General features: G+C 35.6%; 1 protein-coding gene across 1 annotated transcript in view; it reads left to right on the top strand.

Annotated features, from left to right (window-relative positions):
- ARFGEF1 (ARF guanine nucleotide exchange factor 1) overlaps nucleotides 1-15,920 on the top strand; it is a gene marked incomplete at its 5' end in the record, with an annotated part of 157,794 nt that overhangs the window by 40,347 nt on the left and 101,527 nt on the right. The window contains 4 exon segments of the mRNA XM_014588595.1: nucleotides 3,780-3,810; nucleotides 4,952-5,108; nucleotides 7,140-7,286; nucleotides 9,280-9,459. Of these exon segments, the coding sequence (XP_014444081.1) occupies nucleotides 3,780-3,810; nucleotides 4,952-5,108; nucleotides 7,140-7,286; nucleotides 9,280-9,459 (515 nt within the window).

Genomic DNA, 15,920 nt, shown 5'->3' with positions numbered 1-15,920 from the left:
CCACCAAGGCTATCACAGCCCCGGAGCGAATAGCAAGCGGCCTTGCCAACATGCTAAGTGACCCAAGCTTGTTCCAAGGTCGGGGGGGGTGGGGGGGGTCGTACAGTCGCAGCCTTGCCAACTCACTGAACCGACCGGAAGCGATGATCAAAGGTCACGGGGCTCAGATGGGTCCTGGAGCCCCACCGGGTTGGAATCCTCCAAACCATACTATTTAAGAGAAAAGGTCAGCAAACTTTTTCTGTAAAGGACTTTTTGGACCAAGAGGAAAAATCAAGGATGTTATGTAGGTACTTAAATAACAAAGGGAAACAAATTTATGCAAATTTTTATTGATGCCTTTTAAAATAATAATTGGGTATAATTTTTATAATCCTGATCTTATTAGGAGAATGAAATTATTTTGAGGTGACTAACTTTTCTCTTAAAAGTTAGTGTTCCTTATCATCAAGCTGATTGATTACAAATGTTCTGCTCTGGAAACCATTCTTAAACTCATGGGCTGTACAAAAACAGGTGGTGGGCTGTTGTCATGTTTTAGAGTATAATGGACCTTTGTAATCACCTTCATAATTAGTGAAGTGAGGGTAGTTATTTAGTGATAGGTTGGTATTAAAACACAGTAGTCTGTAAAATGTGTCACTTCCTCTGATATTCAGTATATAATTTACTAAGCCAGAATGCCCTGTTCCCTAATTGTTTTATAAATGGGAGTTCATCTCATACAAAAATTGCCACTTCTCTATATTTTCCCTGCCTTTTATCTTTTTTCTGCCTTCCCTAATTTTTAGTAATATCTTATCCTCTTGCCCAATGCAAAAAAACTATACATATGTGTGTGTATATCTCTCTCTCTCTGTGTGTGTGTGTATACATATACACACACATATATACATAAAAATTTTAAAAATACTTATTTAGTGCCAGCAGGTGGTATGGAGATGAAGGCACTAGATCCCACATGGCCAACTCTGCAGTTTGAGTCCCAGACCCAGAGGCCTGAAAATTATGTTGGGTACATGTGCATATATGCCCCAGATCCTGAGAGGAGAATGGAGCAGAATGGATTGCGATGTAGTCACCCCCCCTAGGGTGGGGGTGATTTCTCTCTCTCTCTCACTCTTATTCTGTCTGTGGTGAGTACATGTGTCCTATAGCAAAAAACTAAAAATAAAAAAATATTGTTTTAAAATTATTTTATGAAGATTTAGAGTAGTCAGAATAGCATTTCTTCCTTATCCATATATATATATACTTTAAAGTGATTTAAACTATTTATAATCATGTGTTGGAGAACCTTGCAATTTTAGTTCTTGATATGAAGACTTTAATTATCAGGCGTTATGAACCTTTACTAAGTAGTTTAAACAGCTGCAGATAATTTTACACTAACCACAGTCTACTCCTGCCAGTGGTAAAATGGAAAGAGTTTTGGTCCACAGAGCACTAGACTGAAATACTGAACATCCAGTGTCTAGCACACAGTAGGTGATGAATAAATTGTATGCAGTGGTCCCCTTTATGCACAGGAGGTATGTTCCAAGATTCCCAGTGGTATCTGAAATCAAACCAAACCCTGTGTACTCTTTTTCTCCCTAATTGTATATACCTATAATAAAGTTTAACTTATAAGTTAAATTAATTTATGAAGTAAGGATTACTTGAACTCAAGCACTGTGATACCAGGACAGTGCAGTGGATCTAATATCCAAGACTGCTACTAAGTGACGTTATAATGGGTGGGTAGTGTATCCAGCATTTATATGCTAGACAAAGTGATGATTCATGTCCTGAACAAGATGGTAAGAGATTTTGTATTACTCTGAATGGTGCACAACTAAAACTTATTAATTGTTTTTTTCTGGAATTTTCCATTTTATATTTCCAGGCCAAGGTTGACTAGTAACAGAAACCATGAAAAGTGAAACCGTGGATAAGGGATATTGTCTGAATAAATTGCAGTAATAACAAGGCAATTTGGCAGTTACTTGGGGCTTAATGTATTCTCTGCTATGTGGAAGGATCTCAGTAAATGCTGGGGTTATTTTTTATACATTAAGAAATAATTAATACCAGAGAAGGGCATGTGCACATGCCAAAGAGTAAGAGAGGGAGAGAGAGACCCTCTAGAGGGCTGTGGTCACACTGCAATTCCTTCTAATCCATTTCTTTATCCAGTCTAGACTTAGGTCATGCATATACACCCTGCTGTGTTTTTCAAGCCACTAGGGCCAGAATTCAAACCGTCTTTGGCCCTGTATAAGCCAGCTTCCTTTACTAGACTATATGGCCAGCCAGATAGTTTCTAACAGTTATTAAATTTATAGGCCAGTAGTTGTTTATAATGCACAAATTTAACACATCTTGCCCAATATTCTTAGATATATGTATGTAGTAGAAAAAGAGCTAGAGTTAGATAACCTCATTTTGAAACCTAGTGAAGCCTTATTAGCCACATGCCTAAGCTATGCAGACCTTGGACAAGTTTTTCATCCTCTCTGCCTCAATCATTTCCTAAACTTTAAATGAAGATATGATAGTATATATCTTATTGAATTCTTGTGAGGCTTATTAAATATCTTAGTACATGTAAAGTGTAATAGTCAATGTGAAGTTAGTATACATGTAAAGCATAATAGCAGTTGGCACATACTGTATTTGAATGCTATTCCTCAAAATTTCAAGCATATTTAAATTAATGAGATTCCCTACTGTATCAGTTAGATTTAAAGGTCTTCTATTACATACAGAAATTATCTAATTTTACCTCATCTTTTATGGTATAAATAGTGAAAGGGAAAAATTTCAATTAAATTGAGCCCATGTGTATTTTATAGATCAACACATATAATCCTACTCAAGAAGTTTTAATTCTGGTTTGATAATCTTCCTGAGATTGTCACCAGAGTAGTACGTTAAGGTTTTTATTTTTTTCTTTCCCCTCCACCCAACATGTGCCTTATTTATCGTGACTTGTACTATCAGGATATTTTATCTTTAATGTTAATGTTTCTGGTTAATGTAATTAATTACTTTGCAAAAGAGGAAATACTTTGAGAAAAGGAAATAAATGCTTTGGGAATTAGTTATTCATAATTTCACCTGTCCTCATGATTTTTAATTGTTTTTGTTTTTTTTTTTTTTTTTTTGAAGAGGTTTTTTCTATAGGGCGCGTGTGCTCGCCAGACAGACAGACAGAGAGAGACAGAGAGGCAGAAAGAGAGAAGTCACCCCCCAGGGGGAATGGCCACGCCACAATCTCTTCTCCTCCATTCTCCTCTCAGGATCTTGGGCATGCACGCACACGTACCTGGTGTGAATTTAAGCCACCGGGTCCGGGACTCGAACTGCGGTCGAATATGTGGGAGTCCAGCAACATAGCCATTACGCTAACTGCTGGTCCCATGATTGTTAATTGTTAATGTGTAGTCTTTATATACAAAGAGTCTTCAAAAACCTCATAGAAAATATGTATTATGAATAAAACTGTGCATGGATTTTATTTTTTATTTTTGCACCAGAAAAACTCACACTTTAAATACATTATCCATGAACTTTTTAAAGCCCCCTTAGTTTTATAGTTACAGTATCTGTGTGAGTTAATATATTTAGATGAAAAAGAATTTTAGTCCCTAATTTTCTTTTAAATTTGCATTCTTTCCATATTATTTGTAGGAGTATCAAATTAGTTTATAAAATCTATAATCAGTCAGATTACTTAATGATCTTTCTGTTGCCAAATTTTCTAATGTATGTTTCTTTTCTTCCCCCCCCCCCAGAGGAAATAAAAGCTGAAACTGAGAAACAGAGGTTTGTGGAATTTCCTTTTTTTTTTTGATTAAAAATAATTTTTAAGTTATTCATCTTGTCCAAAATAGTAATATAATACTCTGTATTTTAGTGTGACAAATTTCTTAGATATGATATTTATAGTAAAATCAGTATTTTTAAAAAGTGGTATTTAAGAAATGTGTGAGAAAGTTCTTCAAAAAGTCCATGGACTGTATGTATTATGAAACGTATTAGTCTACCATTGCATTGCCAACAGAAATAGCTGAAGAGAGGTTTGAGTCATAAGGAGACAGGTTTATTCTGCTCACAATTTAGAAGTCCAAGGTCTGGGGCCAACTTCTGGTGAGGCTGCAGCATGGCAGAGGATGCAGTGACTGTGTTTCTACCTTCTCTGGTCTTTCCCTTCTTATAAACTGCACAGAAACCAAATGGGCCCTACCTTAATGGCCCAAAAGTCCACCCTGGGACACCATTAAGGGATTAAGTTTTTATTTAATGCAGTGCAGCCAAGTCCCAACACATGAAATTTTGAAAGATGTTCAAACTATATAGCATGAAAGAAACTATGCATGAATTTTAAAATTATTTGCACCAAAATAAACTCACTTTAATTTAATCTCCTTGAACTTTTTGAAGTCCCCTCATACTGATAAATATAAAAATATATCATATAAATATATAAAAGTATAGTATTTCTGAAATACCATGAGAAATGATTTAAAGTTTCCTTAAGATGTTTTGAGTCACATTTAAAAAAATCAGTAGGTTTCTTTGCTAGCCTCCCTCGGACAAAATTGAGGAACACAAAATGCATTTTAACTTAAAAGTCATTTGAAAGCTTTTTGCTTTTCAGAGTATTATCATAGCAAATTTATTAAGTGGCAGTAAAATATTTCTGTAATAGAAGCATCTTGAGTCGTTGAAAAGAATATTAGACAAAACCCAAGGTCTTGTGTTAGTAATATCTCTGGCCACTAGTTTTTGACCTTATAGCTAGTCACTCAACTTTTCTGGTCTTTGGTTTCTTCATGAGATAATGGGAAGATGGAAGACTGGTTTTTAGCAAGGTTCTGAAATTCTGTGTTTCTACATGAGTTTATCATCAATATGTTAAATATGATATTCTAATCAGACTGTTTTTTTTTTTTTTTTCATTTAGTCCTCCTCATGGAGAAGTAAAAGCTGGATCAAGCACCCTTCCACCAGTGAAATCAAAGACAAATTTTATTGAAGCAGACAAGTACTTCTTACCCTTTGAGTTGGCATGCCAGTCCAAATGTCCCCGCATAGTTAGTACATCTCTAGATTGTTTACAGGTATGTGAAAAATGACATTATCTAAAAACTGCCTATTTTAAATGTGTTTTTAAAACATTACTCACAGTTTTTGACTTAGACATTTCCATGAAAGGCTCAAACATTCTTTTTCATGGTAACAAACCAAATTATTGCTTATATTCAAAATAGTAATAGTTGCAAAACAATGATTCTGGATTAACAGTATCAAAAATCAATAGCTTAGTGAGACACAAAAATCAAGTTAATAATGAAATTGTTGATTTGGTCTCATTTCTATCTATGAAATGCAAGAATGATAATTTAACTTCTTGTTGACTTTACATAAATCATCATTTGCAAATAACTTTACAAAATGCCTGCTGCTTTGTATAAAACAGTAGGTTAATATTGATAGCTTCATATTTCACTGCTGGACTTCAGCTAGGACATTCATTTTTGTCAGAAAAATTCCTAAATTCTCTCATCCTGTTTTATGTACACACACACACACACACAAACACAGAATCTTCTCATGTATTTGTAAAAATCAATTTCCAAATAGAGGAGTATTTCTCTTTTCAGGTATTCTCATTTTTGGAGGGTTAACATATTCAACTAACAATTCTTTGTCTAGGAAAAAAAATCATATAATTTATCCTTAAGATAGGTTAAAATAGGGAACCAGCAGTTAGTGTAATGGCTATGTCACTGGACTCCCACGTAGTTGACAGCGGTTCGTGTCCCGGACCCGGTGGCTTAAAACTCATGCCAGGTGCGTTTGCGTTCATGCCCAAGATCCCGAGAGGAGAATGGAGGAGAAGGGATTGCGGCGTGACCATCCCCTCTGGGGGGTGATTTCTCGCTTTCTGTCTCTATGTCTCTCTCTGTCTGGCGAGCGCACACACCCTATAGCAAAAAACCTCTCCAAAAAAGAAAAAAAAAAAAAGATAGGTTAAAATAAGTTTTTCTTGATTTGTGATCTTGTTTCCTCCCTTGACAAATCAAAATTATAAAATCTAAAGTCTTCCTTCCAGGCTATAAAGGTAACAATAATAAATGAATTTATGATTTATTGCAGCTACTATATAGAAACTTGGTTTTCTGCATGTTATTTGATCTAATTCAAAAAAGATTTGTGGTAATTCAAAAGTGTTAAGATACTTTTCACATTAGAAAAAAATAGATACAGCATAGTATAGTTATTTTTGTTTATAGGAATACTGCTGAGTATTTCACTAAGGCACACATTTTATTTTGGTTTTACAAAAGCTAAAAGTCACAAGTGGACATATATCTCTGAAAAGCTTCACCTAGAGCTGAATAGTGAATTGGTAGACTGTACAAATGTTTGTTAGGACTGTGCCTACCCTCTTTTTCTTGAGCAACACCTCTGACTAAATTTAATCAGGAAGTTCTTACAGATGATTTTACCAGCTGTTGAAATGATCAATGGGTGATAAAACAAGAAGAGCAGGAGAGAGTAGACAAATAGGAAACCTGAGATAATGGCATTAAGACTCAGAGAAGAAAAAGTAACTTGCCCAAGACCGTATAGTATTCAGTACCTATATACATAGTTGCTGCTTCATCACATGCATTCAGTGTATTTTTGTTGAATGAGTAAAGTGCTGATTGACAAATGCAGTAAAAAGACAGCTGACTTAATAAAATAATTGCTATGCTGAAGCCAGTAAGACCAGTCAAATAGCAGTTAAAAAAAAAAAAAAAAGATTCTTTTCACAAAAGCAGGAGCAATGAAACTTTGTTTAGATAGCGCATCAGAAGCAAATTTCCAAGGCCTGACTTTCTTAAAGTATTGTGTCTTGATTTTGTTGTGATCATTGTTCTGTTCTTGTGATTATTGTAAGTAAATAATTTTATGTTTATAGCTAATACATTTCTACATAAAATATTGATACAGCCTTTGACTTTAATTATACATTGATGTTTTTATATTACAATTTCAATGTAAATTCAACTGTGTACTGTAATTTTGGTGTATATTCTCTATATATGATGTATAAATATTTACTTATATTATTTAATCTTTATTCCCCCCCCCCATTTCAGAAACTTATTGCTTATGGGCACTTGACTGGCAATGCACCAGATAGTACAACACCAGGCAAAAAATTAATTGATAGAATTATTGAAACCATATGTGGTTGCTTCCAAGGTCCTCAAACAGATGAAGGAGTTCAGTTGCAGATAATAAAGGTAATTAATTATATAATGTTCATTTGTTATCCCTAACATATATTTCTTAAAATTAGAAGCATTTTGGGATCAGCAGTTAGCATAGTGGCTATGTCACTGGGCTCCTATGTAGTCAACCGCTGTTCAAGTCCCGGACCCAGTGGCTTAAACTCATGCTAGGCACATGTGTGTGCATGCCCAAGATCCCCAGAGGAGAATGGAGGAGAAGGGATTGTGACGTGGCCATACCCCCTGGGGGGGTGGTTTCTTGCTTCCGGTCTCTCTGTCTGTCTCTGTCTGTCTGGCGAATCTGCATGCTCGATAGCAAAAACCTCTCAAAAAAAAAAAAATGAAAAGCATTTTACCTAAAAATATTAAGAAAGCTTATTTACATTCCAGCTGCAATAGGAACTGTTCAGGTGCTTTTTAGACCCATGTGAAGAGATTTTGTAGTTGACTGCCAAGCATTCATTAGAAGACTATATTCCCTGGGGCCAGCAGATGGTGTATCGATTATGTCACTGGACTCCCACATGGCTGACCACAGTTGAAGTACCAGACCTGGTGACTTGAGATTCACACTGGGCCGCATGTGTATACCTGCCTAAGATTCCTGGAGGAGAATGGAAGAGAAAGGATGATAGCATGGCCATCCCCCCTAGGGGAACTGATTGCTCAGTTTTCCTTTCATTGTCTCTCTCTCCCTGATGAGCACACATGCCCTAAGGCAGAAACTTCTCCAAAAAAATTAATAAAAGACTATATTCCCATATCTTTTCTTTTGAAGATTTCAATCCAGGCTTGAGGTCTTAGAGTACTGCAGAGTTTTTCCATTTCTGAAATGTTTTTATAGATACTCCATTATTCAAGCTTTAGAGTGGTCTTTAAAGCTATAATCCCTTTAGTTTCTTTTTTTGGATCCTTCATAGCCTGCCCTCTCAGTACATGGATCACCATGTGGACTACTTGTCTACCAGCTTTCAGTTCATTTGCTCCTGTCTATCTATTGAACTTGTTAAGCAAAACTCTGTTCTGGGGTTTATGCTATAATATACCTGATGATTAAACTCCTTTAGAGAAAAACAAGTCATGTTTTCAGTCTGTTAAAATATTGATTTCTGCTAATAGTAGTGGTATGTTTATATGTTAGTAAATTTTTCAATTACAGTAGTCCCTTGAAATTGCTTACATGTATCAAGTATTCCTCCATGAGTGAATGGAGCCCTTTCTCAGCCTTTCAGTTTCGTAGCAGTATTTACTTCACATGTCATATAAAGTCTTTATTCTGAAAAACAAATTGTCCAGTCATTTTGGTCTGTCATTTGTAGTTTCATGTGACTTATGGTTTAATTAGGATATACTAATTAAATGCACAATATTGTATAATATAAAGAAGACAAAAGAGGCATGTCTTCACTCTTGAGAAATCACAAGTAATCTAATGTGTGAAAATTCACTTAAAATCATTTGCTTTATTAGAGGACTCACCTTAAGATTATTGTGATTGCTTTATTCTAAGACATTTATAAACATCTTCAACAATAACAGTAATAGCACATTTATTGAGTCCAGTATGTAAAAAGATCTCAGAAAAATTTAAAAGTGAGCTATAGTATGTATCCTCCAAAGTTGTTGATCTAGTTCGGCAGGTTTAGTGTCTTTGGATGCAGATCAGTTCTCTGCTGTGACAGAGTTTTAATGGTGTGCATTTTGGTAAACAAAGTTAAATAGGATTCATATTAAAATAAAACTTGGGTTGAAACAAACTAGTCAAATGGTTTTCTAGTGTCTTGGGGTTGGTATTATTTCAAAACCACTGCCAGAATGAGGAAAACATCAGATATTTTAACAGTCGATGATATATTCAAGGCAGGTAGAAGTTCTGTGTATGCTAAGTGAAAGTGGTGATTGTTTCTGAAAGTTTTAACTAATATGAAGATACTTACATATTTTTGTGCTGTAACTCTGGATATAGAAAACTGCTTTACCTTTGTCTTTTATTTCTTTTTTTAAGGCTTTACTTACTGCAGTAACATCGCAGCACATAGAAATTCACGAAGGAACTGTATTGCAAGCTGTGAGAACATGTTACAATATCTACCTAGCAAGCAAAAATCTCATCAATCAGACAACAGCCAAAGCTACTCTTACTCAAATGCTAAATGTTATCTTTGCACGCATGGAAAACCAAGCAGTAAGTATTGAGAGAGAGAGCAATTATATGGAACACTGTAGGCATCAAATACAGAAAGGAGTTTACAGTAATTAAATTGAAATCTTTGTGCCTGTAGAGAAGAATATCTTCCAGTTACAATTCTACTTACTAGAGCTTTGTGGTATTGTGTTTTGTTTTGAGGCTTACTGACTTACTTGACTTGGACAAAAATATGTTCTTAGTTCACAAACAGAATGTGAAAAATATTGATTGCCATCTTCCTCATAGAAATGTTTATGAATTGATATTTTTACGGTACTCAAGCTTAGTAGAGTTGATGTAGCTATAAAACCACTAACCATCTATTTTGATATAAAATTATTCATTGAGCTTTAAAAATACAAGTACATTTCTGTATTGATGAAATATATTTTTTCTCTCATACATTAAAGGGTCATGGTATTTCTAATACTTTAAAATGCTTTAGGTTGATTGTTAAGAGATCAACAACTTGAGAATCATTTGGATTTTTTTAGTGTAGAGTCAGTCTCTTAATTAAAAATCAACTTTTAGCTTTTTATATTGAATTGATTTTAAACTTAGAAAAACATTGCAGAAATATTTCAGAGATCCCCTTTATCCTTCACCCTGCCTTCCTATTGTCTACATCTTAAATAACCATAGTATAATTATCAAAAACAGAATTAATAAGTACTGTTAACTAAACTGCCGACCTTACCTGAATTTCATCAATTTTCCCACTGCAGGTTAAGTATCCCCTATCCAAATGCTTGGGAGCAGAAGTGTTGTGCATTTTTTTGAGTTCTGTAGTATTTGTATGTACATAATAAGACATCTTGGGTATGGGACTCACTTCTGAACATGAAATTCATTTGTATTTCGTGTGCACCTTACTCACATAGTGTTAATGTCCTTTTATCCAGTATTTTTGTTTTGGCAACATTTGACTGCAACTTGGCATGTAAAGTCAAGTGTGACATTTTCCACTTACAGAATTGTCATATTGACACTCAAATTGTTCCAGATTTTGGAGCATTTCTTTTTCTTTTTTGGAGAGGTTTTTGCTATAGGGCACATGTGCTTACCAGAAAGAAAGAGAGCCAGAGAGACAGAAAGTGAGAAATTACCCCCCTCCCCCAGGAGGGATGGCCACACTGTAGTCCCTTCTCCTGCATTCTCCTCTCGGGATCTTGGGCATGTATGCACATGTGCCCGGCGTGAGTTTTAAGTCACAGGGTCTGGGACTCAAACCATGGTCGACTATATGGGAGTCCAGTGACATAGCCATTACGCCAACTGCTGGTCCTGAGCATTTCTGATTTCTACATTAGAAATAGTGAACTTGTTTCTTTTTTCTGTTTTAGAATTTGACCCAGAGTCCCACACTGCATTTATTATGCATGTCATCATTATGTTCCCAGTCTTCTCCAGTCTGTGATAGTTCCTTATCCTTTATGATCCTGCTAGTTTTGAAGGTTACTGATCATTTATTTTGTTGAATGTCCCACAATTTGCCTTATCTTTTGTTTCTCATGATTAGAATGAGACTGTGCAATGTTTTGCTAGACTCCCTCTGAAATGGTGTTGTGTTCTCTTTGATGTATTATGTCAGAAATCCATGATGTTGATAAATCTTACTGCTGGTGATGTTAAACTTGATCACATAGTTAAGGTGGTTTCTTTCAGGTTCCTCCACTGTAACAAGTCAGGTTTCTCTACTGTGTACAAGTTTTTATTGTAGTTAATAAATGTCTTGGGAGAATTAAGACTGCACGGATAGAGACCAGCAAATGGCCTAATGATTATGTCGCTGGACTCTACATCATCAAGCACAGTTCGAGTCCCGGACCTAGCAGCTTAAATCTCATGCCAGGTGCATGTGCATGTGTGCCCAAAATCCTAAGAGGAGAATGGAGGAGAAGGGATTGCGGTGTGCCCTTCCTGGGGGCATACTTTCTTGCTTTCTGTCTCTCTGGCAAGTACAACACACCCTATAGCAAAACTCTCTCTCAAAAAAGAAAATAAATAAAAAATGTAAAAAAACTGTGCAGATATTCTGTTTTCTTTCAGCCCCTCTCCTTCAGTTTCAGTAGTCATCTGTAGATCTTGTTGGCAACAGTTAATTATTGTACAATATCTCTAGTAGTGATTTTCTGTTTATTTCCTTCTACATTTATTAATGAATTCTTTTTTATATTCTCTTTTGTTTATATCATTCTGTACTCACAGGTATTTATTTTATTCTTTAGGTTATAATCCAGTATTAACGTTATTTTGTTGTCCAAATTAGTCTAGCTTTGGCTTTGTGTCCTTTTGATAAGCTCTCATCTTTTTTTTGAGTACCTCTATACTTTTTGGAATCTCAGGATATTCCAGACTTACTTTGAATTTTTCCTTACATTAGCCCTGAAACAACTACTTCAACAAGGAACCGTGACTCTTTTGGAGGCTTCTCCATTGGAGAATGGTTTTTAGGAACCAAACTCTGAATGCTAGGTGTATTCATTGTCACTGGGATGTTACTGCTTCTAGTCCCTTTCAACAGATGGAGCTAGGAAATATATGTCTATATATTAACCCCTCCTACCCCATACACCATAACTATATGTGACTTTACATCTCTTTATATATATTTTTTTACTTTATTAAAATACTGAGTTTATTTCACATGTATATTTTTGTCTCCCCACCATTTCCATGTCTGACCATCACTACTACTGTGTCCTATCATAACATTCCATACATACTTAAAACCAAGCAAAGGGTGGAGTTCCATCTTTAAAAACTAAACAGGCATTTTGGACAACACATTCTTGGCAATAGAACCTGGACAACATTTATCAAACACGGTAGGGGAAGTTCTCACTCTGCATTATAAAAAGGACAGCTAGATATCAACTGTTAGAGAAATGAAATAAGACAGAAAATTTTAACAAACTGTTTAAACTATTTTCTTAAAGAGACTTCCTCCACTGCCAGAGATCTTGAATAGCCTCCTGATCAGTCATCCGGAAGCAATTCTTGACATAATTGATAAACTTGGCTTCCACTTTGGGAAGAGAACCACCTTTTTCTATACTTGCTTGCATTTTTGCTTTAATGTCTTCTACAGAACTAGGTCCTTTTGTTGTGTTTTCCTGTTATTTTGAATGATTCTTGACCTTTTGATCTTGGTGTTGATGGTTTTGAGTCTTCCATTCTAGTTTGATTTTTGAGCATTTTTGCCTGGAGTATCTTGTATAGATTTCTTCACTGGAGCTTTTTCTTCTGTTTCCTCATCTTCAAAATCATCATCATCATCATCATCATCATTGGTGTTATTTCAAAGCCCCCAAGGGAAACCTAAAAGGAAGAAAATTCTAATTACTAAAACATTGTGAGGATATCTGTACAAATAGGCACTACAGATAAACTCAAACCAAACAAAACTGGTAAACCTTTTCCCACCACTTCTGATAAACAAGCACCAGAAACCACTATATTCTAGAACTGAGCATTCAACCATAGTGACTAAGATTCAGCTGCCACTACTGGAATTAAGAACATCAAAAATCTTTGGTTGACATTAAGTGACACCTTCCTTAAATAACAAGAATTAAATCTTGACATAAAATCCAAAAGTTTAAGCAGGGAAACCATTGGCTGTACAGACATTTTCAGTGTTGCCAGTGTTACTGTAATTGGACTGCCTTCATAATTCATTGCCTCTGCTTCAACAATGTGCAATTCATCCTTTGCACCAGCCCCTAAACTAACCATTCTTAAAGATAACTGGTGTTCATTTTCATCATTATCCACTTTAAAGTGATAATCTTTGTCGGCCTTTAGTTTACAACTGAAAAGATAGGTCTGGGGCCTCGGGGGGCTCATGTCCATGTCCATTGAATCTTCCATGGGGTGGTGGCACGCACTTGGGTGGGTGAGAAGGCAGACGGAGGTAAATGACTATGGCTACCGAAAACAGTCGCGCAGGACGGAATCACTCCAGCTATATCTCTTCATATTAAAAATCATGTGTCCATACTGGTATTTCTGATTCCAGTGCAATACCACAGAATTCATTTCAGCCTTCTTCCTCTATGTATTTGTAAGTTTTTTCTCTAAACAGTGAGAAAATTAAATTTTTATGATATATTAGTTGTCAGTCCTAATATACACATTATTACTCTCAGTATTATTAACCCATATCACCATGAGAAGCAAATTTATTAAGTAGATTATATTATTTATATTTATATTGCTCTTTTTGTCTTTAACTTTGTATTAATTAAAAATATTTTTTACCAAAGTTTCTTAGGTTTTTTTTTTTTCCCCCACATTCTTCAGTGTTCATAATATTCTTTTGTTATTCTGTTAGTTTCATTCATTACTATATGTTTTTCATCTTTGGTGCTTCTCACATCCTGATTGGTTTTAATTACTTTTGGGGAGTAGTATATAAAACATTATTATGATTTGAATCAGAGCTATCCATATATAAAAGGTTTGCTCAAGTACCATTCTCTCTTAATTCCTATTATCCCATGCCTCATCCTTCCTTATTTTCACACCTAAGTATAGTTTATATTTTTAGTTTCTAGGTTATCTTTTCTGCATTTTCTTAGCACAAATGAACAGTAACATGTATAATTTTACATCTCACCTTTTTCACATGAGAGGCAGAATATTGTATCCTCATATTGTATAACAAATTACTGTAAACTTGAAGACATAAACCTTTATCGTTTCTCATGGTTTCTGAGGGTAGAGAGTCAACGAAAGGCTTAAGTGAGTGTTTTTGACCTGGGTTTCACAGGAGGTTGCAGTTGGCTTCATGCACCAGAATATCAGCTATTGTTGCAGTCATTTAAAGATTTCATTGTGCTAAATAATGCATTTCCAAGTTTTCTCATGTGGCTATTGGCCAAAGGCCTCTGTTCTTGGCTGTCTGCTGGGCAGAGGCCCAAATTCCTTATCTTGTGGGTCTCATAGAACTGCTCATAATGTGGCAACTAAGATGTTACCTTCCCCCAGGCTAACTGATCTGAGAAAGTGACAAGACAGGAGGCACAATGTCTATCTTACAATCATAAGTGGTGACACAGAGCATCTCTGGTACATTGTGGGAGGGGACTTTTTAAGGGAGTGTAAATAAAGAGGTAGACATCATTGGTGGCAGCTACCACATGTGTTGCAGATACTCTTTTGTATTTTGCTCGTCTCTAGTAGTATGTCCTGGAAAACATTCCATGTCAGTCTTTAGAGATCTTCATTTTTATAGATGTACAATGCTCTGAGAGATACCATTGTCTGCTACTAACCTATGTGATTACATTAGATTATTTAAAATATTTTGTAACCAAATATACTGGTTTTACTGCCTTTTTAATTTATTTTTATTTTTTATTTTTTGGCGATGTTTTTGCTATAAGGGTGTGTGCTCTTGCCAGAAAGACAGAGAGAGAGAAGCAAGAAATCACTCCCTGGGGGGATGGCCATGCCTCAATCCCTTCTCCTCCATTCTCCTCTTGGGATCTTGGGCATGCATGCACACATACCCAGGTGCTGCCTTTTTTAAAGAAACGGATAAAAATAATTTTATCATTTTCATTGATAGAAATGCAAATTTTATTGGCTTGATTTGCTTTTATTGGGTTTCTTACATGTTTGTGGCAGCGTGTTAAGTAAGGCCTCACTTATACAAGTGATAATAAGCAAAACTGAATTGACCACTGTCTTTAAAGATCTTTTAAACTGTGGCACAGAAAGAGGGAGGATGAAGTTTAAACTGATAATCTTACAAATAAATACATAACAGAATTGTGATTGAGGCTGTGAATATGTTTCATGTCCCAAATGATACTTATGGAAACTTACAGAAAAGAAAGAGATATTAAGGTAAGAGGGAGACAGACAATTCAATTTCCATAATTGCTAAAATCTTCTGAGCTAGAAGTCTAACTCACTTATATATACAGCTGGTAACCTTATTCCTCTGCTTCCCCTGCCCAAAATAAAACTCTGTAAAGCAAATCTTGCCAGGCTTTATTATAAAAAGTTCAGTCCTAAGATTATTTCAAAGTAGAAAATACTAATTTCTTCCCTCTAGAGCAGTGATTACCAACAGTAGGTGATTTGTCCCCACAAAGGCACTGTGAAACTTAGAGATTTTTATAGGGCATATGCCCTTGTCAGAGAGACAAGAGACAGAAAGCGAGAAATCTTTACCCCATCAGAGGGGATAACAGCACTGCAATCCCTTCTTCATTCTCCTCTCAGATTTTGGGCATGCATGCACACACACCTGGATTGAGTTTTGAGCCACTGGGTCCAGGACTAGAACTGTGTTCGGCCACAGGAAATCCAGTACCTTAACTGGTATGCCACCTGCTGGCCCCCGTGAGACATTTTTGATTATCATAATTGGGATGGGATATTGCTACTGGCATATTGTGGGTAGAAGCCAGAAATGCTGCTAAACACTACAATGCACAAGAAAG

This window comes from Tupaia chinensis, unplaced genomic scaffold, assembly GCF_000334495.1.
Source record: "Tupaia chinensis unplaced genomic scaffold, TupChi_1.0 Scaffold000288_2, whole genome shotgun sequence".
NCBI lineage: Eukaryota > Metazoa > Chordata > Mammalia > Scandentia > Tupaiidae > Tupaia > Tupaia belangeri.
Note: the sequence above shows the minus strand (reverse complement) of the source record. Positions and strands in the feature narration are given on the sequence as shown.